The sequence below is a fragment of the Chaetura pelagica genome, unplaced genomic scaffold (genome assembly GCF_000747805.2).
Source record: "Chaetura pelagica isolate M959 unplaced genomic scaffold, ChaPel_1.0 scaffold806, whole genome shotgun sequence".
NCBI lineage: Eukaryota > Metazoa > Chordata > Aves > Apodiformes > Apodidae > Chaetura > Chaetura pelagica.
Window position 1 is genome coordinate 78,322 of NW_009953598.1, and position 25,930 is coordinate 104,251.

Sequence of the window (25,930 nt, forward strand, 5' to 3'; positions counted from 1 at the left end):
GCTCATATTCTGCAAGCAAAACACCTGCTGGTGTCAGCAGGGGTGTCAGGCAGGGAGTAACGACTTTGCCATGGTGATCCACAGCACCAGTGTGAATCAAACCAGGTTGAAACCTGGCTGAGTTCCAAGGGTCAGATCCTGATACCTTTCTGCTTTCTCCCTCTCCTCCTGCAAGTTTTGTCTGTTATACATAAAAAGCAATTTGAGGTAGGCTAGTAGGGTTGTTGCTGGCAAGGAACCTCCCTTAAGCAAGCAGTCTGAACCCAACACCACTGGAAGCTAAAAAGTAGGACTAGCCCCTAGTTAACAGCAGGGTCACAGCAAGGTACTTTTCAGTGTCTGACCAGTACCTGTGCACTTCTTTCAGTATTACAAGAGGAGTAAGTATTACCCAAATCAGTTTAATTTATTAATATTTTTCAGGTTCCTCTTTTTGCTATTTCTCTCATACTCACAGCACACTTAGGAATATTTTTGCTGACAGCAGTGTCTCCACATTCTGCCATGGGCTGTCCTGCTAATACTATCTGTTATTCAAGCTGCTTGCCTTATGCATCTGATTGTAAGTCCCCTTTTCCCTTTTTGTTTGGTTTGCAACCTTTTCCTTTTTGAGCTGAAATACAACATTAAGAGCATTCTGACTGAGCCAAGCAGTTTGTTATTTACTGCATATGTAAAAATGTTAACATAAGATAGTGGTTTCTGAGAATAAAGCCTCTGTCTGTGGAGCAGGAAACAGTTAAAAGACATTTACAGTTGTGACTAGCTCTAGGTCACCTGAAACGACCACAGAAACAGGGAGGGTAGTAGTGTGCTCTTGTCCTAGAAAACCAGTCTTCCCAGGTGGGCCTGTCATCTCTCTCCCCTTCAACATGCAACCTAAGGGGACTGAAAGCAAACAGGACTGAACCCACATTTAGTAGGACTCAAATGGAAGAGATGAGTGGAAGTTGGTTTGCTCTGCATACCCAGAGCAAAGGAATTTCTATGCTGGCAGGTTTTGCTGGGTGTGCTGAAAGGTCAGCAATGTTTCAAGTCAACCAGCCAATAGCTATTTTTGGCTCCCATTTTGCAAACACCACTTCAGAAACAAAGAGTTATTTTGGTCCACCAGGATTGCTCTGATAACTTTGCTCAGTACAATGTTAAATAATCAAACCCCACAGGAATAACAACACTGTTTTATAATCCCATATTACCAGATATATAGAGGCACATGGGGCAGGTCTGTGGCAGGGAGAGCTTGAATTGCTGAACCAGTACAAAGGAATATTTATATTATTCTTATCATCTGAGTCCACATATTGCAGTGATTTGTATTTTTGTGTAGGTGTGCAGAGAGGTGTGGGTTTTTAAACAAGGCGGTACTTGTCCCAACAGGAGAAAATAGCAACAGGTATTGTCCTCCACTGCTTTTTAGCAATGCCAGTGTGCAATGCGGTTGGTGTGACAAGGAGCAGCTGAGGCACCTGCAGAGCCCCACTCCTACACACACTGTCACCATGGCTTCCTCCACATCTGTGTTGTGCAAACACCTCCTTTGCACATGAAAAGCCCGGTGAAAGTGGAGTGTATTGATTTGTGAGTCACTGGTAGCACTGCTACAGCTACAGCCATGGATATAAAGTCCCAACTTCTGACTTTCTACAGTCTATGTCACACAGGACCCAAAGAGAGTTTCCTTTTGCTGAGCACTGTAGGGACTCAGGAAAGATAGCCCTTGCCCAAAGACCTTGGAAATGTCTCTGGAGAAGACAGATAAAGCTAAGAGAAAGGGAGTCTAATGATGTCTAGTTTATGGCTCGAGAGGTTAAACACAGAGACCTCACAGACCATCTGCTCTGCACCTGTTACATCCAGTATATTTTTTAAAAGTTGCTGCTGAGGTGTCAGAGAAGCACCTCCATTTTCAAGCATGATCTTCATGGCAGGTGATCATCATACCGAAAAAATCTGGTCCAAAGTGTCCAGATGGTAGCAGTGAGACACTGACCTCCTCTAGGAACACAGAGGAGCTGTTCATGTGAGAGCTGAACACCCTGGAGCTACATTTCTCTGATAACCTGCCAATGGCCTCACAGAGGCTGGTGTTAGAGTGAATTGCTAAGCCAAGATGTCCTGAACACCAGGCCTAGGTCAATAGTTCATCTTTTTATTAAGTCCACCTTTGCAGTCCTCAGAAGGCTAAAGGGAAATCTTCTTTCCATCTTGTCCCATCACCAGTGGGAGGTTATGGAGAAGAGGCAAACTCTTCTCAGATGTGCACAGGGAAAGGGCAGAAGGTGACAGTTGCATATTGCAGAAAGGGATAGGACATAAGGCAAAATCTTCTCAAGAGGGTGGTCAAACAAGAGAGCAGAAGTCCATAGGGGATGTAGTGATTCCATCCTTGAAGGTGTTCAAGATTCAATGGGACATAGCCACGAGCAGTTTGCTCTACCACCAAAGATAGCTGTGCTTGAGTAGGGTTTGGACCAAATAAAGCTTATACATCTGTCTCAGTCTAAAGTATTCTGCAATTTTTCTGAGTTGAAAAAGGTTTCTGGCATGCTCCTCCATCCTAGCTGAGTGGCTTAGTGTTTTCCCCAGGAGGCAGCATCAGGATGAAGCCATCACTTTCAGACCGGAGGGCTCAGCTGTCTGGTGCACACTGTGGGATGTGAGGAAGCCTCAGGAGTTTTCACATCTGCCTGGGGGATTTGACCACATTTCCTGCCTCAGAGGTGATTGCTCTGTAAAGCACTAGGGAGCTGTGAGGCTCCAGTTTATTTTCAACATCTTAAAAAGCAAAAAAATCTATGGCACTTTGCATGCAACATTGAATAGCTGCTTGTCTGAGAAGGGGCAGCCAACTGGAAGATAAGTGTGCTTTAAAAATATTTTGGAGTAAGGATTCACTAGAGAAAGAGTTTAAATCCTGGGGTCTCACTTCCCCTTGCCCTCAAATCTCCCTGGATGGCAGCCCCTGACCTGTGCTCTTTCTAGCTGACCTGGTAGAAAGAAGGCCCTGAAATGCCTTTCCATGCCAGTGTGGTTGCTCCTCTGTTATGCTGAGAGGATGGGATGGCAGAGGTGACCCCAAGAAGGCCCCTGGCTGCAGGGGTGAACACCCCTCAACATCCGTGTGTGAGTCACTGGGACTTGAACCACCTCCTTCCAGCAGTTTAACCTGGGCTTCCCTATGCATATGCAGCTGGCTGTAATGAGTCCCACTTCCCTGGCACCACATATTCCCATGTGCATCCCGAGGAGTCTTCAGGTCTCTTTTGGTGAGTCTACTGGTTTGTGGGATGCACAGGAGTCTGCACCTGGGGCTGATGTCCTTGGGTGGGTTTAGTGCAGAGGGACCAAGTGGCTGGCCCAGCATCACCCAGTAGGCTTGAAATGGCGGGGGGATGTGGGCTTCCAGCATCACTGACTTAGGGTTAATTGCTCACTAGATTACTGTGTTCTCTCATTCTCTCTCTGAAAATCCAGCACCTGCAGTCATGAGACTATCAGAGAATCTCAGTTTGGGGATTTTCCAAAGGATATTCTCAATGCTTTGTGCTGCACAGAAACAGTTGACAATGCAGTTTCTCTCCTCTTACCTTGCTGCAAAAAGCAATTAGGGAGCCCAGATCCACTAGTTTTAAATCTTGCAACTTTAAGCGAATCATTGAACTTTCAAACACCTGGAGTTGAGAGTTCTCCAGACCAGAGGTCCTTGTGCCTAGACCACCCAACCTTTGCAAATATCTGTACAGATGCATGTGTCTTCAATTTGTAATGTATTTTGCAAAAGCTGCTTCACTTTCTTGAAACAGGCACTTGATACCTTGAACATTCACATTCCTAAGCACTGGCCTCCTGTGGAGCATTAATGTGCCTTTTCTCTGTGTGATGGAGAGGCTACTGTCACTCAGTCAGAAGGAAGATGTATATTGTTGCATATTTGGGCTGCTCATCTTCTGGAGTGTTGAACAGACTTCCTAAGTGATGTCTCAGTCCTTTGTTCAACTTCATCACTGACTTAGGGTTAATTGCTCACTAGATTACTGTGTTCTCTCATTCTCTCTCTGAAAATCCAGCACCTGCAGTCATGAGACTATCAGAGAATCTCAGTTTGGGGATTTTCCAAAGGATATTCTCAATGCTTTGTGCTGCACAGAAACAGTTGACAATGCAGTTTCTCTCCTCTTACCTTGCTGCAAAAAGCAATTAGGGAGCCCAGATCCACTAGTTTTAAATCTTGCAACTTTAAGCGAATCATTGAACTTTCAAACACCTGGAGTTGAGAGTTCTACAGACCAGAGGTCCTTGTGCCTAGACCACCCAACCTTTGCAAATATCTGTACAGATGCATGTGTCTTCAATTTGTAATGTATTTTGCAAAAGCTGCTTCACTTTCTTGAAACAGGCACTTGATACCTTGAACATTCACATTCCTAAGCACTGGCCTCCTGTGGAGCATTAATGTGCCTTTTCTCTGTGTGATGGAGAGGCTACTGTCACTCAGTCAGAAGGAAGATGTATATTGTTGCATATTTGGGCTGCTCATCTTCTGGAGTGTTGAACAGACTTCCTAAGTGATGTCTCAGTCCTTTGTTCAACTTTCAAAATGAATATCCCAGAGAGGTCTGTATTTTCTGGCTCAGAAATACTTTCAAGCACAATGAATCAAAAAGGGGATGATTTTTGAAGCACTTATGTAGGAAATTTATGGCTTTGCTTCTTCCAAGATGAAAAACCTGATGTAGGCTATAAATTTACTGAGAGCTTTACCTTTAAAAAGCAGCTTGTGACTTCTCATGGGAAACAGAAGATGGGTAGGTATAAATCTACCTGCTCTAAATGGAATGGCTAAGACTTCAGACAGAGTAAACTGGTCCAGAGGACATGCTCATTGTTGTGGAGCTGAAACCTAGAGTTTTAATTTCACTCATCTGTGCACAGAAGACCCTCTGGCATGAGTTTGGTGGCACTTCCATCCAGGTGAGCTGATGTGAGTAGGTATAGACTCAGCTTGCAGAGAGGATTCAGGCTAAAAATACCTGCTTGGAGCATCCCTATGATTTTCCACCTGTGCAAAAAAGATAGAGAGGTTTTCCCAGTATTGACAAGGGGAAAGAGCAGGAGAAGTTGGTTTGGGGCAGCACAAGAGGCTGATTAGCCCAGGACTCACACTCAGCCTTGGCTACCCCCAGACAGTGATTGTTACGCAGCAGAGCTGGTGTGAAAGCAAATCCTGAACTGCTGGGACACAGATATAGATAGATATATATATATTTTAAAAAAAAAGTTAAATTGCTATGGAGGAACAATCCCATGTTCATTCTTGATTAGTTTACGTTGAACCATGGCTGCTGGCAGGTTACTTTGATAAAAAAGGCAAGAGCTCATTGTGGTCCTCATTCTGCTGCCTACTCCTCATGGGTGGAGTTTCACTGAAATGGACTGGAGCTCTTCCACACACAGCAAAAGGCAGGATTAGCAGTGATGTTTTGCAAATATCCCTCTTACTCAAATAACCTATTAACTAAAATGCTCCACTGAGCTGTGATCACTACTAGAGTTGTTTTAGTCTATAGTTTCTATGGTGAATAGTGTGTTTCTGGAAGCTGAGCTATGTTGGGTTTTTTTTCTTCCACTTGAAAAAGTTGCGTTGAAGGAAGCAGAGATTGTTGGATGTTTTAAGATATGGTCTTCTGAAAAAAAAAGTTCACCTTTTGAACATTTGATAACAAAAATCCATGTGCATGATGCTGCAGGCTGTGGGCTAAATTGCATGGCTGGATAACTATTTAACAAGATACAGAGCTGCTGCAAAACTAGATGCAAGTTCAGAAAACATCCAGGCACTGCCTGGTCTCAGTTTCCAGTTCACCAGCTCTGGTGAATTGTCACAGAGCAGAGGGATGGAAAACTTGTGGCATCACACAAGGCTCTGGGCAGTGCTGGGGCTGAATGCCACACATAGCAAATCTCAGCATTAAAACTAAGAACATGGAGCTGAGAGGCAGGTTCCTTGATAACTCTGACAAAACGTTTGCTGTCTGTCCCTCCACTCTGTTATCTGGAGCAATGGCTCAGGTCAGCCCCAGCAGGGTCCCAGGGTGTCACAAGCATCTGCTGGTGACTGGTGGTGGGTGACTACCCTTATGTCAGCCCCTTTAGCAGAATAGGACGAAAAGAACACAGAGCAGAAAGGTGTTAGGAACAGTGGGCTGCAAAAGGGAAATACTTGGGTATGCAGGTGTTGGTTTGATGGCACCTGGGGAAGGCTGAGCACTGGCACCTCTTTGGGGCAGGCAGCAAAGCTATGGCCAAGTGGAGGGCTTGGCCACCATCACTACAGTCACAGGTTTAGCTCCTCCTCTCTCTCGGCTTTTGGAGTCCAACAGGGGCAGCTGTGTCCTGGAGACGAGAAATGGGTGTGTAGCAACATCAGGCAACTGCTGATAGGAATGCAGAATATTTGAGCTATTTAGCTTTTTGTGTATAAAGCTCAGTGTCTGCACCAGAAGTGCAGCACAAAAACACGTCAGAAAGAAGAGTTGAGAATGGAATAGCAACAGCTTCTGGTAACTACATGCATGTTTCCAGCCATTAATTTGAAAGTGTAATCCCTAAATCATGCCAGCTTTACCTGTATGTTCTATGCAAACTGTCTCCAGGAGCTGCAAGTGAAAACACTGTTGTTATACTCAAGCTCTTGTATCATGTATAATGATTCTTGTCCAATTTGCAAAGCAGAAGCATTCAGTGTCACATTGTGTGGGCATTAGAAGTATTATTTGGTAGTCTTTTTCATTTAAAATTTTAAAATCCTAGGCATATAAATTGCTGCTTTTAAGTTTGGGGTGAAAAGGGAAAACAAAATAAGAAGAGTGTGAGTGCTTTTAACCAATGTATCATTTAGATGCCACGCTCATTGCAGGCAACATTTAACAAGTGCTCAGCCACCTTCCTCCTGCCCTGAGAAGAGGCACCCAGTGCTCTGTGGGGACACTGTCTCCTGGACCAGAACCTACTGATGAGAAAGTTTGTGAATCCCACAGGTGTACACAGCTGTGGGTGTCAGATGTAAAAGTGCAGAGCATTTAGCTGAGGAAAAGTAAGATAATCCCAGGACAGTAAAGATGAAGGGGTTGAAAATTTGGGAGCTGAGCATATAAATCTCCTTGTGCAACTTCATCTCAGATAGATGAAGTGGCTACACTTAGGTTTGCGGTGAAACAAGAACTGGAACAAAGGTCTAGGTACTCCTTCAACCCAGCAAGCAATGCTTCTTCCCTGCGGTTAATCCATCTTTTTCTGAAACATTTATGGATGCTTTGAGGCTTCTTAGGAAGTTCAGAGGCACTAGGCTGGAGCAGGAGGTGTGGAGAGGCGTTGCGTGTGCCGGCAGCCCCCGGCAGCGTGTCCATCTGCTCTCGTGCATTAGCGGAGCCCCGCTGGGCTGCGCCTTTCAGGAAGCTCCCATCTTCAGGGCCTGGTGCATTAATCTTTAATATGCTCTTTCTGGGCTTGTAACATAGGAATTCAAAGACAGAAAATAAGCTGCTTAGCAAAGATGAGGTGTAGTTGCTAACTTCTAGTCCAGGTTGTGGGCCAAATCCACCAGCCTCTGGTGCAGAAGAGACCAGCTTGGGCTAACATGCCCTTTTGCAAAAGTTTGCCAAATAGGAGACAGAAACACATCAGCACCATGATGGATCCTGTCCTGTGTTTAAAAATCCTTCCTTTGTTTGAGCTACATGATCTTTACAAGGAGACACATGAGGAAACTTCTCAGTGGTGGCCCAGCAAAGCTGTCAAGAAATGCGTATCAGATGAAAAAGGCCATGACCACTTCAAAAGTAATCTCCAAAACCAGTCCTAATGCTTAAAGTCAGTGTATTGCCTCTCTAGAAGCTCCTCAGATGTCCTCAATGTCAAAGGAATTACCTCTGGACACACCTGGTCTCAGAGGAAAATTAGGTTGGAGATTTCTGAGCAGAACTTCACCGGACCTGGCTTAGCAGCATGGACACAACTGGAGTTGGTTTCTGCCTTTGTGATAAAGGTTGAGTATCTGCATCAGCTGGTTTCATATCAGACATCAGAGACTCCTGCTCTTTCATGTATTGTGTCCAGAGAGTTTTCTTCTGAGTTGGTAGCAAACTGTTACTCAGAGGGTAGTGGTGTTATTCTAGGTTAAAAAAAAAAATATGTCTGCAAAGAGAAGATCTTGCTTAGCTATGGGATAATTCAGTGTACAGAGTGTTAGGTGTTCCTGGCAGCCTGTAGAAACACTGGTATATGCAAGTTTTCTGAGTTAGTGCTGGCATATACAGTCCTGACAAGATTCAACTTCCCAATTCCAGTCACGATCTTCAAGTTTATTAAAATGCACTGAAAAGAAAGGTGACACTAAAAGAATTAATAGTGGTACCTAGTAAAACCTGCAATATCAATATGAGTGCAGTGCTAATCACAGTAACTTTGGAGTGGAAATGAGCTCTTGCAGTTTCTTCTGAAATCTTACTCTGAAGTAGATCTGATGATCATTCTAGGAATGCTTAATATTAGATGTTTGGCATCATATGCTGTGTGCCAATATGTCTCATTTGGTTGGTCTGTGTGTGTTTAACTTGTGTAAATTAACTACTCTGAAGTGGTACAGTGCTTATGAACCTACCTACTGTGATGCACCCCCTGTAGCATACGTTGCTACAGAAGCTCAGCTGTTCATGAACATCCCAGGTGTGATGGTCTTATGGTGGCAGCTGGACCCTGCCCTGGTGTAAAGCATGGGCCTTATCCTGCCCTCTGCAGCCATGCTTCTGCTAAGAGCTCACATCCTCTGGTGTTGAAGGCACAAAAATTGTTGCCTGAGGAATTTTCCTTCCAAGTAAAAGTAGTTCCATGAGCACGATGCAGCAGGATCTGGTTCTCATTTTGGAAATCAGCCATTTATCCAGTTTTCTAAGATTGAGACACAGAAAGTCAAATAACTTCAGCTCAGGCACTGAATTGGTGGATCAGGTCGATTTAAATCTCAAGATGCTCTTAGTTCTCTTCTTTTGCCAGCAGACATTACAAACTGATACAAACATAGTTTCCAGTATTAGTGTTATTGCCTCTCTCTTCTCCTGCAACCAGTGCACACACATATATTAAGATTCAGTTAAGATGACATCACAATGTTTTTCCAAGCCTGTGTATGTTTTCTGATAACATATGTGTGCTGGATCTCAGCAAATCCCCACTTAGTGCTGTACTCGATGGATCTAGGTCATTTGATCTGGCCCTTGCCAGAGTTCTGCATGGCAGAAACACTTTATGTCTCCATAAAAATACATGTGAGCTTTTCTGCAGGGGAAAAAAAATGAGCTCTTGCAGTTTCTTCTGAAATCTTACTCTGAAGTAGATCTGATGATCATTCTAGGAATGCTTAATATTAGATGTTTGGCATCATATGCTGTGTGCCAATATGTCTCATTTGGTTGGTCTGTGTGTGTTTAACTTGTGTAAATTAACTACTCTGAAGTGGTACAGTGCTTATGAACCTACCTACTGTGATGCACCCCCTGTAGCATACGTTGCTACAGAAGCTCAGCTGTTCATGACCATCCCAGGTGTGATGGTCTTATGGTGGCAGCTGGACCCTGCCCTGGTGTAAAGCATGGGCCTTATCCTGCCCTCTGCAGCCATGCTTCTGCTAAGAGCTCACATCCTCTGGTGTTGAAGGCACAAAAATTGTTGCCTGAGGAATTTTCCTTCCAAGTAAAAGTAGTTCCATGAGCACGATGCAGCAGGATCTGGTTCTCATTTTGGAAATCAGCCATTTATCCAGTTTTCTAAGATTGAGACACAGAAAGTCAAATAACTTCAGCTCAGGCACTGAATTGGTGGATCAGGTCGATTTAAATCTCAAGATGCTCTTAGTTCTCTTCTTTTGCCAGCAGACATTACAAACTGATACAAACATAGTTTCCAGTATTAGTGTTATTGCCTCTCTCTTCTCCTGCAACCAGTGCACACACATATATTAAGATTCAGTTAAGATGACATCACAATGTTTTTCCAAGCCTGTGTATGTTTTCTGATAACATATGTGTGCTGGATCTCAGCAAATCCCCACTTAGTGCTGTACTCGATGGATCTAGGTCATTTGATCTGGCCCTTGCCAGAGTTCTGCATGGCAGAAACACTTTATGTCTCCATAAAAATACATGTGAGCTTTTCTGCAGGGGAAAAAAAAATAAATAATTTTTTTTAAAAATAGCTAATTTCCTACAGTTTTCCTGGGAACGGAAGAGTAACCAGGAAAGACAATTGGAGAGACTTGGAGCTGTTGCTTCTTCTCTACTTTTAGGCAAACGTGTTGGGCAGCTTTTGGACCATTTCACCTGCCTGCTTCGGTCTCAGCCCACTCTCAGTTTGGCCTCTGGTATCTGCAAGTGGGGAGCAGAGCAAAAACCTGCTGGTGTTGTCCTGGCCAGAGCCAGCTCCCCACCTGGCAGGGCTGTGCCCGCAGCCCCCTCCCTGAGCAGGCTGCAGAGGGAAGCAGGGCTGGGGGCAGCGGGGAGAGGGGTGATATGCCAAAATCTACCTCAAAGCAGGGCAGGCTCAGCTGGAGCCTCGAGCAGGATGTGGACCAGGCAGCTCTGCCTGGGTACAGGCACCTCCTGCAGGCTTCCCCCCACCGCAGGGCACCCTCCTGCTTGCAGGCTGGAGCCCGCTGCTACAGGCTCTGTGCAGGCATTTCCAATACAAAGCAACCAAAAGGCTCCTGCTACCCTAAGGAGTTTTAAATCGACTCACTTGGAAGGAAAGCTTTGGCTTGGATACGAGTGGTTATCACGACTGGAGCCAGATGCCAGGTTGTGACAAATTCGCCTATTGTGAAAACAAGGTAATGACACATCTGGGTTATTTGTGAGTTGAGACAGTTCTTTCCTATTTGCTGAAATGAAATGGAAGCACTGAAGTCACATAGTTTGCTGCCTTGTCCAAACAGTGAAGCACCTCCAGCAGCACTGCTACCCAAACACCCTGTGACTCTGCATGGTGAGGAGGGCACACATCACTGCTAGAAACAATAAAAACTTCAAATAATGCAATAAAATCTGTACTCACCTGAGAAAGCAGGTCTTGCCTGGGACAGGGGCTTAGGAAGATAAGCACCATTTCTTGCTCTGCTTGTGTCATTGCCTTACTGAACGTTTCTATAAAGCATGGGTTTAAAATAACCTCATTTTATTATTTTTTCTTTCCCTCGGTACCCTCAGCTGCAGTGGACCCAAAGCAATGCCAGAAAATTTAGAGGATTCCTATCAGTGAATCTGCAAGAAGTGTTTGTACTCACATGTCAAAACTTTGTATTATTTTAATAGCTTCTTCTTCTCAGAATGTATGTGAAAATCATACAGAAGATTTCTAGCAGTGCAGTGGTTCAGGTTGAGCCAGCAAATGATTTTCTAGTCTTATTTTGAATCACTCTTGGAACGAGTCTTAGCTCTGCATGTACAAGTCAGGCCAAAATTAAAAAAAAAGAGAAGGGTGGGGGAAAAGACACAAGGCCCTTTGTCCTCTCTGGAATTTGTTTAAAACCTCAGGGATGAATAAGGCACTTGATTTAACCCAGCCTGGCTATAAATAGGAAGTGGCACCTTAGCCTCTTTGTGAACTAGGGAATTCAAGAGTTGTCTCCTCAGTTACCATCACACTCAAGAGGCACAGTTTCAGTCTGGATTGTGTCCTTAAGCTAAAGTGTCATTAAAGGTAACCGAGGGCACTGGATTTGGTCCAAAGAGAGACCTTGAGCTAGAAGGAAGGTGCTGGGGCCAGCAGGAGTCAAATGACTGCTTTGCCTTTGCTTGTGTTTTCTGGCTGTGCTTTAAGTACCTAGTCCTCCTGGTGTTTGATGTCCCAAACCCCATCTTTTTTCTTTTTTTTTCTTGTTCCTTCTGGAGAAAAATTGATTTAATGGTAGTGGGAGTGGCTGTTCATCCCTGTGGTACCTCCAGAGCTTCATGGTCGAAAAGGCGTCAGAAGCTTCTCTTCCATCTCTGCAGAGACCCTTCAGGTGAGTGGGGTTAGCACCTGCCCCCCCAAGGGACATTATCCCAGCACCTCCAGGCTGCATCACTAGTTCAGATTGACCAAAACCAGGATGGACAGGAATGCTTGAGATTTAGAGAAACCTCTTATGCACCAAGTCCCAGCCCTTGGGCTCATGGGCAGGAGGAGGATGAGCCACTCCAGCCCCTGTGTGTCCTGTTGGAGAACAGAAGGGCTGGGTATGGCCAGTCAGAATTAAGAAAACAACCATGCTGCTTCCAGAGCTAGTGCACTCCAGAGCTACAAGGAGACCGTTTTTGGGTCCAATTCACTTTGTTCTGCCTCAGTTGTAAATTTTAGGGAAAACCACTAGTTGCTTCCCCCCTCAACACCCAAGCTAGGAGTAGGACCAGTACCAGTGAAATAGAACATAAATTGTAGGTTTTCATCCCATGATTAGTTTATTTTGTTCCACCCTGAGTTTTCAGCTGCAGTTCTGTACTTGCAAGACCTCACCAACCTGAAGAGCTCATCCAGGAGGATCTACTAGGCTGCCAAGGGAAGACTGGATTGATGGGATAGGTGCCTGTGCTGTTTCTTCCTGCTTGAATTATCATCAGTGAATAATTAGCAGCAACAATGAATTATCCTTAGATTTACAGTGCTGTGGTATCTGGAGCTTTCTTCAGCTCTTGGGTCTGGCTGTACATCTCAGCAGCATCCCAGTCCCAGGATTTTCATGGCTTCACAACCTACTGAATAGTAAATGTGTGGGGGTACTGTTGTCAGGGGTATGGAGGACACGTGGGTATGTGACAATATCCAACCTATGCTTCAGAAATTAAATGACTAATTCATAAAAGAATTTGTCACGCTCCAGGAACCATGCTGAAGCTGAATGCTGGCTTGATTGCAAATATCCATTTGATGGATATTTCACTGCAATCACAGGCATTTTAAACAGAATCCTTTGGTGTGTCAGCATGAATTATAAGGTGGGTTAAAAAGATCCTTGTCCTTCAAAGCATAAGGTCTGGAGTCTGAAACCTTAGAGTGAGAGGAACAGCTCCTGCCCACTGTCAGGAGCCCACCGGGCTCATGCAGGGTCTCCAGAAGGGGAGGCTGCTACAGTTAGATGTGAAGGTTTTGGATTCTTCATGGCAGAAAGGCTGGAGAAAATGGAGGAAAAAATGTTATCAGTGTACTTAGAGGAAAATGGCAACTTTCTAGTGTTTCAAGTTGTGTTTTTTAAATTATTTTGTTTTTAACAGAGAAAACAAGAAACTTTAAAAAAAAAATCCCAGTTTTTCAGAACTGAGTGAATTTAAACCTTGGAGAGTTACTGCCTCTGAAATGAAAATCACAATGTGTTTTTAAAGACAAAGGAAAGAAGGGTGTCCTGCTCTAATTTGTGGTGGAAGTGATGCATATGAGTAACAGCTTTTATAATGTGAATGTGAGGGATGTGCTGCTTGTTATGGGACTTCTGGCTCCCTGTAGCTGCCAGGGATCACCTTCCTCCACAAAAGAATTCATGCAATTATTGGATGTGGGAAAAAAAAAAAAGAAAAAAGGTAGAAACACAAATTAGGATTGATTTTATTTAGATTTGCCATTCTTCAGTTTAGCATCATAAAAGCCAGCTTTCATCTCTTACTAGTGGTTTAAATAAAGGCTAATTCCTGAAAATTTTATCTGCTGATTTAAACAAGAGTGTCAAGCAGCACATGTCTAAAAGAACTACTAAGCAGAAGTCTAATTAATGATAAATTAAAATGTCTTATGTCAATGGAATAACATTAAACAAACATGAGGATCCCGTGGGTTTAAGTTTAAAATATAAATGTTAGGAGCAAGACAGCAATGTTCCCATTCTCATCCTATATAATTAATTACATTAAAACTCCCCCTGCTTTCAGACTCAAGCAGGTAGAACAGCCAGGACTCAACACAGATCTCACAGTGACATAAAATTGGCACTGGTTGAAATTATATCCCCTGGAGCCATCAGGTACCACCTGTTGCATCCTTATGTGACCAACACAACCTACCACACAGGAAAACCCCAGGGAGGTGAGGAGGCAGTGTCAGTCCCTCTATCATCCCATCCCTAGGGTAATGTATGCCTGGACAGGAGATTTTCCGTGCATGGTGCATGGAAACTCCAGTACTGAGTGACATTAAGCATCAGGTTTGCAAGTGCTACAGGGCTCATTGCCTCCAGCATAAACAAGCCACCATTGCCCAACAGGAGAAACTGGCTTTGACCCCAAGCAATGCTTTTTGCCATGCTGATACACCAATCTCAGCCAGCAGCAGGTGCTTTTGCAACAGGAAAGTAAGAGGGAGTCTCACCCTCCACTTACCCAATTCTTTGCTTTTTGGTAATTTGACATTTTGGGAGGAAAGTGGTTGTTCCGTGGCAGCCTATCTCTGCCTCTCATCTTCTCTGCCACATGACACTGCTCTCCTTGCATGGGGTATAGGTTTCTAGTAATGTGAGTTCCTGCTGGGCTCCACAATAGCCTTTCCAGAAAATGTTAAATATGTGCATTCCATTAGAAGGTGAAGGAAGATGAGTCCACTGGCTTGCTGCTAGCACAGCAGGCAAGGCAGGCCACCAGCCAAGGTGAATGGGCTGTGCCCAGCAGGGCAGCAAGAAAATCCCAAGACAGAAGCAGTGAGCATTGAGCTGCCTGGTCTAGGAAGTGCTCGAAGGAAAGAGATGGAGACAGCAACTGCCACTGATGGAAATCTGAATTTATCTGTGTAGAAGCACGTGGGACAAAGGGCCAGAGCAAGTATTTACATATCATAGGGCAAAAACAGGCTTAGAGCAGGCTTTGTTCCCATGTATTAGCTGTACCAGTGGGAGGAGAAGAGCTGTGCAGCACCACAAATAACCCTTTGCATTTTTAAACCAAGACACTCTGTGTACACCACTTCTTCCAATTGGTCCAGTATAGGCATTTAATAGGCTAAATGGTGTAATACATCTACAGGACATACATTAGTTGAGTATTATGTACAGGTGGCATTTTACAAAATTAGAAATAACTGAAATAGAGCAAAATCCAACAATGTTTTACTCCAGAAAACTTCCTGTCTGCACTACATGAAATACCCTACAAGCAAGACTAGAAAAATATGACTTTTTTTTTCCTTTTTAGTTTCTACAAAGCTTTTAATCCAGAAAAAAATACAAAACAACTATTGAGTTTATTAGAGACACAACACTTGCACACAGACAGATTAAGTGGACATTCATAGCCCTGCCAATTGAATAAATAGGGCTTGCTCATATGAAACATTTTTCTCTCTATCTTGCTATCCTATTTTAGGGCCTCTGGCCCATGTTCAGAAAAATAAAAATGGGAGGAGGAGTTTGGCTTTGCATGGTTGTTAAACTGAGGCCACACAGCTTTAGGAGAAAGCTTTAGTTTGAAGCATCCATTTGCTTCAGGTAAAATACTTCAAGCAAGCAGTGAGAAAGAGGGGAAAGGAAAGACAAAAGTAATTTGGCTGGAAGCAGGAAATCTGGTATTTCTATATGGGCTGTAGCTTTACGTACTAGGACAAAGAAATTGCTGCTGTGTGGCGTTTTTTTCAGAGCGTATGTAGAATTTTGTTGTTTCTTTGGGAAGCTTATTTAGGGAAGTGCCATTGACCTCAGGTGGAAATAGGATAAGGGCCATCCAGAGCAGGAAGGGAGGGAGCGTCTGAAAGCAGATAGAGAGCACATAAAATTGGGGGAAGTGTTTCAAACAACTGTTTTTCCTTTTATAAAGCAAAAAGCAAATTAAATGATATGTCTAACGTCATTCCTCACGGAGCTGGGCAGATGCAGATTGGGAGGAAAGCACAAAGCTAAAAACATGTCGTCACTGTCGTTGTTTCCCCCCCAGAGCTTTGTGAAACTTCTTGATGGTCGATGCAGAAGCAGCGTTTAAAGAGCACGTCGCGTCCGCCCGGCCAGAGCTGCCTCCCTCCCAGCACAACCAGCTGCAGATGGGTCTGAGCTGGGGACCTCTGCTCACGGCTTGTGCTACCCAAAGACATAGCTGGAGCTTGTTCCTGCTCCACTGGCTTTACCAAAAAGCTGTCACCAGCAAAGGGGGTGACAGAGACAGCAGCCAGATTTAGGAAGTGCTCCGAAACCTTCGGTTTCTCTGGAGAATTTTGTTGCTCTCACCAGAATCCCACTTATCCAACAAAATAATTCTGTGACAGCGTAGGTAAGAGACTCTACATCAAGAAGGCAAAACAGATTATTATATAGGTTGAGAGAGCAAAATTTAACTTAAGTATCATATTATACTATACTACACTGCTTATAAAAAGGGTTCTAGATCCCAAACACCCCAAGTAATGAGCTATAGTTTTGTACATAAATTAATGTTGCTTCGAAGTAAAATAGTCTCTTTCCTTTGTATTAAACATTCATTGCACAGAATTATTTGTAAGTAAATATATTAAATTTGGTTGCTAAGAAGGTATAAACTTATCTGGCTAACACATCTGGCCAGTAAATTTTATCCACCATCACACTGTCAAAAGTTGCCATTAGAGAAAATTATTACTGGAGAAAGGAAAGCGCTTGGAAGTCAACTTAGGAGTTAATGCTGGAAGAAATCCTGTTATTTCGTTCCACCTACAATGAGCGGCTTCTTCCGGCTGCAACATTAATTCAAAATACAGACCCCATCCAGGCCTGCAGAGGTGGAGAAAGACAACTTCATAGCTTACAGGACACTAATCACTGACACAGTCAAACCCTTTTGAGTACATGCATTATCTCTCTCCACCAACACTGTCCAAAGGGCAGCAGGTTGGTGCTTCTCCTCGGACAGTGGGAAGGAGTCTCTGGCACGTCTCTGTGCAGGAATGGGTTCATTCCTGTCAAAATAGCCCCCAAATCCCCAAGGAAAATTCAATGGGGGCCTGAGGTGTCCCGAGAAAGCTTGTCCCACCATGAGCTCTGGTTTCCAGGAGGGAGGACCTGTGACCAGGCAGAACAGCAGGCAGGTTTGGGCCATGTGATGGATCTCCCATCACCTACCCCCAACCACCACCCGACTCGGGCCAAGGGAGGAACAGCTGGGCCTCTGCACCTACGTTATACACAAAACATACCAAAAGAAGAATTGCCACAACAAATTCTATTAACAAGGTGGGACAAATCCAGCCCTGGCAGAAGCAGGAGCCACCTCGTTGGCTGGAAGGTGGAGGAGCGTGTCCCAGCAGCACCACCCACCCCACCCAGGGACAGCAGCCTCACGCCACAAACACCAGCCACTAGCTAGTCCACTTCATCAACGTACAGCAAGAAAGTGTTTCCCAAAGGTGTCAAGTCAGCCTCCTTGAAAAGGCAGCTAAGGAAAGGCGGGTTGATCTGAATCTGCAGGGGTTATCCAGAGGGAGAGGGCTGCTCCGGGCTGCCCCGGGGCAGCAGCCTGCAGGCAAACCTTGCACTTGCGTCTCTATACAAAAGTTACAAAATCAAATGGAGACATTATATTACATCTATTGTCCATAATATCACAGTGCTAGTTTTAAATGGCTAAAACCAAGAAATATTTTAGATTTAAGACATCCCTCCTGTAGAAATGTAACCCCTTTGTCCTGCTGTTGATACCTGAAAGCAGCTTTGCTTGGAAAAGGTAAATCCAATGAAATGTGCTAATTTACATTAGGAGCATTTTCCCTTGATAATCTCACACTTCCTAACACATCCCATTGTCTCCCAAGGAAAAATTAAACAAATAATATGAATCCCAGCCTGAAAATCAAAATGTTGAAAAGAACAGTTCTAAAGCCCAGATGCTTCTTACCAGGCACTAGCTAACTAAAACTCTTGCAGATTTAAATACAGATTACTTTGACATGTCTTCAGAGTGTGTTAGCTTTCCAGCAACATTCACAATGAAGTTTCACTTCGGAGGCCATAGGGTCTCTACTCATCCTCTTCAGTTCTGCTTTCCAGAGTATCTGTACTGTCTTCCACTTCTTCAGGTGGATGCACTAAAGTATCTGAAAAGAAATAGTTTGTCAGCATTTGCTTCCCCATACAGGTACAACAGCATTAATCTGACGCCCTGCTCCACCAGACAGATTATCTGTCAAGGTGCTCAGACTTGGGCAATTCCCTTGACTTGCAAATCAGTAATTAAACCTAGAGTAAGGATGCTCTGAGTGCATCACAGCCTGACTTTACAGGGGATGCCAGGCCTCAGGATGCGTAGTGAGAGGAGATGATGATCCCTCTCATTAAAGCAGTACAGCCACTGTTCTGGGAGGACTACCTGCTCTCTTAGTGAAATCTGCTCAAACTCGCAGGCCTAAAGACATAACGAGTCCTCACATCACTGTACAAAAAACAACACAGAGGCCATCATGTGCAACCTGAAGGTGAGGCCATAGATTTGGTTCATATTTCTTCCTGAATGATCAAACCTTGTGGTTGACAGTACCCAGAAATGCCCACTGGAATAGCAGGTGATCTGACCCTTCAAGATCAGACCATTTGTCATTGCCCCTCTGAAGGGAAGGTGCATCTTGCACCCCATCCTGGCTGCTGTCTCTGGACACTTGGGTGGAAAATTGTGCTCTTAAATAGAAACCATTTCACTCTTTAAGTAAAAAGGAGAGCACTGAAATCATGGAATTGTCAGAGTTGGAAGGGACCTCTATGGATCATCCAGTCCAACCCCCCACTAAAGCAGGATTATTCAGGACTGCATCCAGGTTGGTCTTGAATATCTTCAGAGAAGGAGATTCCACAACCTCCCTGGGCAGCCTGTTCCAGTGCTCTGTTACCCTCACCATGAAAAGATGAAAGAACCAGAAATAAACAGACCAGTTCCAAACTAGAGCATTCACTCAAAAGCAGCTCTTCAACCTTATTTACCCCACAGTGACACTACTAGTGATATTTATGAATTTGTAAGCTCCTGCTACATTAATGCACTCCTGGGACACCACAATGCTTTGAAAATGTGCAGCTGTTAAACATTGCTTCTAAGCTTGGAGACAGGGAGGTAGAGACATACTATTGAACCAGGTTCCTGTTTCCTAGGGGGAACTACAAACGTGCAGTGAACTGCCTGCTGGCCATGCCAGTGGCCAGCACTAAGCCTGACACTGATGAAAACACGATTTGCTCAAAAGCTACAAGCAACTTTTCAGTCCACTGGACTCCCTTTCCAGTGCAGGTGTTTCTGGGCACTTTCAAGCACCAATTACTGCTCTTTGGTTCACTATTAATGGCAGTGCATGGCATAGCCTAAAATTGCTATTTTGCTATGGGGAACAAAGATGAAATTACTCATTCGGACCTTCCAGATCCATCTGCTGCTGCTGCTGCTGCTGGACACAGACTCTTTGTTCACCATGAAGACCCTTGTCCTCTGCTGATTTCAGGTCATCAGGAGGCCAGCGCAGCTCCCCGCTCTCCACCTCCCCGGACTCGGTCGGCTCCACCACAATGGATGGGAGTCTTTTGGACAGCTTGGGATACTTCTCACGTGAGTCTGGGAAGGCCTGCTGAGACATTTGCGGACATGTCCATCAAAGTCTTGTTCAGGGATGCATATTGGGAGCAAGCAGAATACACGTTCCATCTTAGCATCCTTTCTAAACCTGACGTGCACTCCCACGTCCACCAAAAAGCCCTTCAAACTGGTGCAGGGCAATCAGTCCCACACAGGGAGGACTGCAAAAGCAGCTGACTCCAGCTCCTTGCCAGCCAAGCGTGGACACAGAGGTACTAACAGACCTCAACACACTCTCCCCTCCACATGCTATCCTTTGCTGGGCAAAGACCAGGACCAGAAACTCAACTTTGCTCACCAGAACACCAGGTAGGTGATTGCTGTGACTTGTGTGATTCAACATGTATAATAAAAGTGGAGATTCAGGTGACAAAATTCATTATGTTGCCAAACACCTGTGTGTCAGTTCTGGTGGGTTTTTCAGACACAAAGGTCACTGCTGTAATATTAAGCTAAATGGCTGCCACAGCTCTTTCTGCTGCTGTCCTTCTATTCTGCTATGAAATCCATGTTTTCTTGCAGTGACAATTTATTAAGAAGCCACCCTTCAGCAGAGCTATTTTCTGTAATGTGAAACACTGTATTTTACGAGGCATTCATGCGAAACATGTAGCCCTAGAGATCATCTTTACACGGAGGATGGTGCCAGCTACTATTTTAATTTGTCACACTGAAGCTGCAGGTCAAACACTATGAAGCATTTAGAGCTTGAAGCTGAACTATGTCTTTTTAGTGAAGGATATTCCAACACATGAAAGTGCTTTCTTGTTTTCAACATAGCTGGTTCATTTAAATATCTCAGGTTCCTTTGACTTGAATTGAGGGGTTTTTTTCTGGATGTTTTTTGAGGAAAAATAATTCCAGCTCCTCCAGAATGTTAACATAAGACAAAGTCTGTTGCTGTTTTGCTGAAACCTTATCTCTGGCTTCTCAAATGTCCATATATCTGCATCAATGGGCTGTAAATTTCTCTGTGGTAGCTGAGTTTTATTTTACTTATTTTACTTGTAACAATAAAATCAAGATGCAGACTAGGAGACTGAACTAGGGGTTGAGAGCAAGAACCACCCCAATGTTTCTCTAGGTGCTGACACAGGTTTGCTGTGTGCTGGTGGGAACCTCCCCACACATTTGCAACACATTCCCCACTGGGTCAGGGCATCTGGTTAGAGCAAGCACTGCTGGTTATGTGGGCCAGTCTCTGCTCAGCTCCTGCTATGCACACAGGCAGAAACACAGATATTCCCTAACCACCATAAAAGTAGGCATATCCTTCAGGACATTGCCAGGGATGTGGGGACTGTAGTTTCATAACCCACTGGAGGCATTTGCTTCATGGCTTTTGCAACCCTCTGAGCAACCTTAGAGCTGCTCTCTCTAAGACCTTAGGGCTTAGTTGTTCCATGTGGCATCAGAGCTGGCATGGGGAGGCAAGCCCTTAGGAAGGGCAATTCTCTTCCTCCATATCTGGAAGCAGCAAGCACATTTTTATCATTGCTATGATGCATCTATCTGACTTCTGGAGATGGAGAAGGGCAATAATTACCCTCATGCCCTTGTTCTCCATAGAGTTGTGGGGATACACTACTCTTTGTAAGCCTACATGAAGGAAAAAAATGTTGTATATTAGTGTTGCCATGTGAAACAATTAATAAGGAATTTTCTCTGTAAGAAAGCCCCTTCAGTGCAACTAGACCCAGTGAATCACTGAAGGTAAACCTTCCCAGTGCCTCCCTGAGCTGCTCTCACGTGGGCTTAACTTGTCCTGGTCAAGCAATGCTGCTCATGTTGCTATTGGAGAAGTTTCCCCCAACTTTCCATTACACAGCCTCCTCTGGAGCTGTTTACAGTTTAGAAAGAAATGTTCATGTCAGGACATCGATTGGAAGGAATTTTTAAGAAGTTGCTAAGAAGAGCCTGCTACTTCCAAATATGGCACAGGTCCAGAGACATCCTGAGCAGCAGTGCACTCATCTTCAGACCCATGTCAGAGCCCAGCTCCCTGAGCCTCACAGCTCAGCTGGCAGGAAACAGCCATAAAACTGTGGGGAAGTTGCCTTGTTTCCTCCCAGGGCTGCACATGAAGGTGACAAAGACCTCTTCTCCTGCTGCTCCTCAGCCTACTAAGGTGGCAGAGGGCTGTGTGAAAGTCACCCCATCCCCAAGCCTGGTGACAACAGGTGACAACCCCTGGCAGGGCGATTCAATGCAACAAAACTACTTTTTCATCTGCTTTCTGAAGCCCTAGGAAATGACACACGCTGATCTAAAAATGTGCTAAGAGTCGATTATTGTGGCTGCAACAAGATTTAGGAAGGGCACCTGTGCAGCCTCAGCTTGGCTATTTTTGTTTGTGTCATTCTCATATGGTCTTTTCTCACACCAATCACATAATTCTTTTTCCACTGGAGCCCAGTATTTACCACGTCCCTCCAGGAATGAGTCAGGACTGGCAGGAAGCAGAGCTCCCCGTCAGGTCTTGCTGTGTTTTTCTGCGGAAGCTGGAGTGTGTGATGAGTGGGCAGGAGACTGCAGGAATAGAGGGACCAGTCTCCTGGCCAGAGTGCTTGGAAGTTGCTGGAAGAAACCTAGTTTTCCCACTGAGTCATTGACTTTGTGCTACCTCTCACTTATTTTTTGCTTTCTTTGCCTCAGTTGGTCATCACTAACACATGGATGGTACCACCTTCTCCCAGAGGGGTAGGGTAAAGAACTGGGGAAAAAGCTCCAGAGCATATGACAGGGACACCATAGAAAAGCCATAAAGACATAGGTGAAGTTGGAGTTGGCACAGAGTTTAAACAATGTACAATAAGCCTGGGACTCAGAGAGAAAGAGGAGAGTACTGAAATCATGCTTTTAGAGTGAGCAGCATATCTCCTGTGCAGTCGAGGAGGCACAGGAAAGCCCAGGGTACACTCTTTAATTGCACACAGCCTCTCATTACACGCACAAGTGATCTGAAAGGAATTTGCAAAATTTCAGTTCTGATTTCCCTGGCTTCCAAATGCTTGACTTAAACCTGCAACAAGCTTCTCCTAGAGTAGCTTTCTGAGTCTGCTCACAATACTGTATCTTCTGTTGAGAAGCAACTCAGGTCCACAATGACACATTTAGGTGTTTTGCCCCCAGCAGTGACACAGTCACAAGCCCAACCACAGAGCACCAAATGGGGTGCAGGGGTGGTTGCAAGGGGAGCTCGAAACTTTGTGATGACTCCTGCTGGGAACAGCACTGCAGGCAGGTAGGTCAGTGGGTATGTGAGTCTGCCTGGGGACAGAAAATGCTCTTGCACCTGCCAGCAAATGACCCTGACCAGTGCTGCTGCTAAAAAGCCTCAGCCACTTACGGGAATGACACCAAATGGTCTATTTTCAAAAAAGGGCTCTCCCTCTGAGCCTGAGGAAACACCTTATTTCAAGGGTGGCTGTATAAAAGCTGTGTTACAATACTGGCTGGATGCCTTCATCACACGATGGTGGCTCAGATTTGAACTCTTGGTGACAAACACCTTCTTTGCCTGCATCTCCACAGGGGCAAGGCACAGCTGTCACTGTGTCCTGGAGGCCTGGCACCCAACAAAACCCTCCTGCCAGAACTACCTTTTAAAAATATAACGTAAGTAGGATGAAACATGCATTTCAGGGCTTGTTCTTCTGGCAGCTGTGCTCTGCAATTTATCATCTATGTGTATGACAGTTACTGGTTGCATGATGTTGCTTTTGAAAAGTAGCTCAGGATACTTCCCCGTTTTTCTGAAGTTACCTGGCTTGAAGGGCCTCCTTCTTCCTCAGGAGTCTGGCTGAGCGCGAATTCCTCCATCACCGGTTCCCGAGTGTTCATCACCTCTGTCATGCTGCAAGTATTAAAACAGAATTGGAAAACTCAGCTCTGAGCTTTTGTCTCTCAATTAACTGAACAAAAGACTTCAGCCTTTCACATTTGTTAAAATAATCACGTTACAGAATGTCCTTTCTATACAGCCCCCTGGGAAGTGTTTCCTTGGCCCTCCAAGCCAACTGCTACCACTGCATGGTGTGATGCAGATGCAGGCACTGACCCAACTGCCCCAGCAGGACAGCATAGAGGACACCCATGGAGTCCTAGAGTCACCAGCAAGATATGAGCCCTGTTATGTTATCAGCAACCAATTCATTATTAATATATGAGCTCAGAAATTGTGTCTGTTGACCAAAAAATGTTACTCATGGAAATATCAGCCTTGAATTAAATTCTCATTCTGATTCTTCATAACATTTTCAATATTTGCTCTTCCCAGACATTTCTTCCAGTTAGTTATGAGTCAGCACTTGTTTCAATACTGTTAATTCCAGACACACCAGTTGCATTGGTGTCTAAGGGCCAGATTTCAGTAGTCTTTGCTTGCCTGAGTATTCAGAGATGTTCAGTGGAATTTTCAAATACAGCAGGGAAGGTTTTGCACCTATATTTCATTTAAATTAGGGACTTAGAAACCTAAGCTGCTTATGTGCCCATTAAGCATCCCCCTGCGCTGTTCAGCACCCTTGCTCAAACTCCTTGTTCCACTGGGCTCTTTGGAGCAGAGGGACAAGAGCTGGCAGCAGTCCTGGCTGCAGTGAGGGTAGCCCAGCCCATGGCTGGGTAGCTGCTTGTCTCTACAGTGTTTTCCTCACATTTGAGATTTACAGACACAGCATTCTCTTGTGAGATTTGAGGATGCCTGCAAACTTCACGAAGCACATTAAGTGTGTAGGAGCAAACGGAGCCTGAACCACTTTGCTCAACCTACATACAAATAGCTACGTTCATCTTGGATGGGAATACATCAGTAGGATGGGTTTGGCTCTGGATATTTCACTCTCCCTAGCTGGAATTCCTCAGGTACAGCAGTGAGTGGCTGCTGGAGCCTCCTGCAGAACGTAGGCACCATCAATGACACCGCCCTGCCACCTGCCACACAACCACCCCTTTAGGCATGACTAAATGCTGCCATTAATTCTGGTCCTGCTTCACACACAAAAGCCTTCTTTGTAAAGGCTGCTCCTACTGAGAAATGCAAACTAAAACATCTTATGGATAACTTGTTTCAGGCTTACATTACCAATTACCCCACGAAACTGAATTTTACAATATCTGCAATTACTACAAAACTCTTCACAATTACTTTAATTAGCTGTAGCACAGAGCAGCGTGATAGCACAGAGACTTTCACTCCCACTGTGGCATATTTAAAAAATATCACAGCAGACCCAGGAGACACTTGAGCTCAGCTGTGGGCCAGGACCCAAGCCTATAGCCACCCATCAGCTTAGAGAAAACCTTGAAGTGCCAGCCTTGGACCCACCCAACACTGAACTAAAGAGAACCCCTCCTGGTGCACATACACTGACAACAGGAGAGTGGAACCAGGCTCCAAAACTCGGCAAGAGGCTGAACCAAGCCCCTGATCTGGACATCCCCCCACTCACACAGCCCGAGTCCTCCCAGAGCCACAGTGCAGTAGAAGAGGGACAGATTCTCCCTGCTAGGAATAGAGTTTTGAGCTCCCTGCCCTTGCCTGGACCTGTGCCCCTACCCAGGGATACCATATCAGGACACCACAGCCCACCTAATCAGTAAAATAAATTTATTTTCTGAACACATGCTTTTGTTCCTGCAGCATTCAGTGGGCTGTACCCTTGGGCAGCCATGGACAACACCACTGAGGGACTGGTGATTTGGAAATGAGAGACCCTTTCCTGGAGCAGCAACTGTGGGCTCAGCTGTGCCAGCTGTTCCTACACCCCAAAATAGGTGCCTAAATGGACAAAGCTGAGCCCTTGGACCCTTTCCTCCCCAAAAAGAAAGCAGCATTCTCTCCATTGCCTTGTCCCTCTGTTTGACCCTGGTGCTCATGCAGTTCTTGCCTTTTTTCCCCATCCTGGTCTCTGCCTTGGTCCTAGAGGGACCCTTTTGCATCCTTCCTGCTGCCCCTCCAGTGCTGCAGATGATCACACTGGACCACGGCAGGACCTCACTCTCCCACATCAGCTCTTTGATGAGCTCTGGTCTGGGGGACTCTCACACTGCCTGTCAGCCTGACCCAGCCCTGAGCCTGAGGGAGTCCAGGGCCCACCGGTCTGGCCATGGCCACGATTAACATCTGCCTGTTTAGATCCTTTTTGGGTTTTTGTGCTCCATCCCCACCTGTCCTGGGTTGCAGGGAAATGGAAATGAGAAAGTGTGTGAAATAATCTTGGAGGCTTTGTGGGGAGCTAGGATTTATGAAGTCTTGGGCTTGGCTACCACAGAGAAGACATGTCCCACTCTTGTATGTGCTCGGGGTTGGTCCCCTCTAGCCAGCAGCAGACCCCTGCAGTCACCCACAG

General features: G+C 45.0%; 1 protein-coding gene across 1 annotated transcript; it reads right to left on the minus strand.

Moving 5' to 3' along the window:
• Positions 1-19,350: 19,350 nt before the first annotated feature.
• LOC104390630 (protein LBH-like) lies at positions 19,351-23,435 on the minus strand. The gene is made up of 2 exons (XM_009999806.1): positions 23,346-23,435; positions 19,351-19,569 (listed from the first exon to the last, which is right to left on the minus strand). The coding sequence occupies exons 1-2, from the start codon at positions 23,433-23,435 to the stop codon at positions 19,351-19,353; spliced, it is 309 nt and encodes a 102-aa protein (XP_009998108.1).
• Between the last annotated feature and the right edge of the window lie 2,495 nt (positions 23,436-25,930).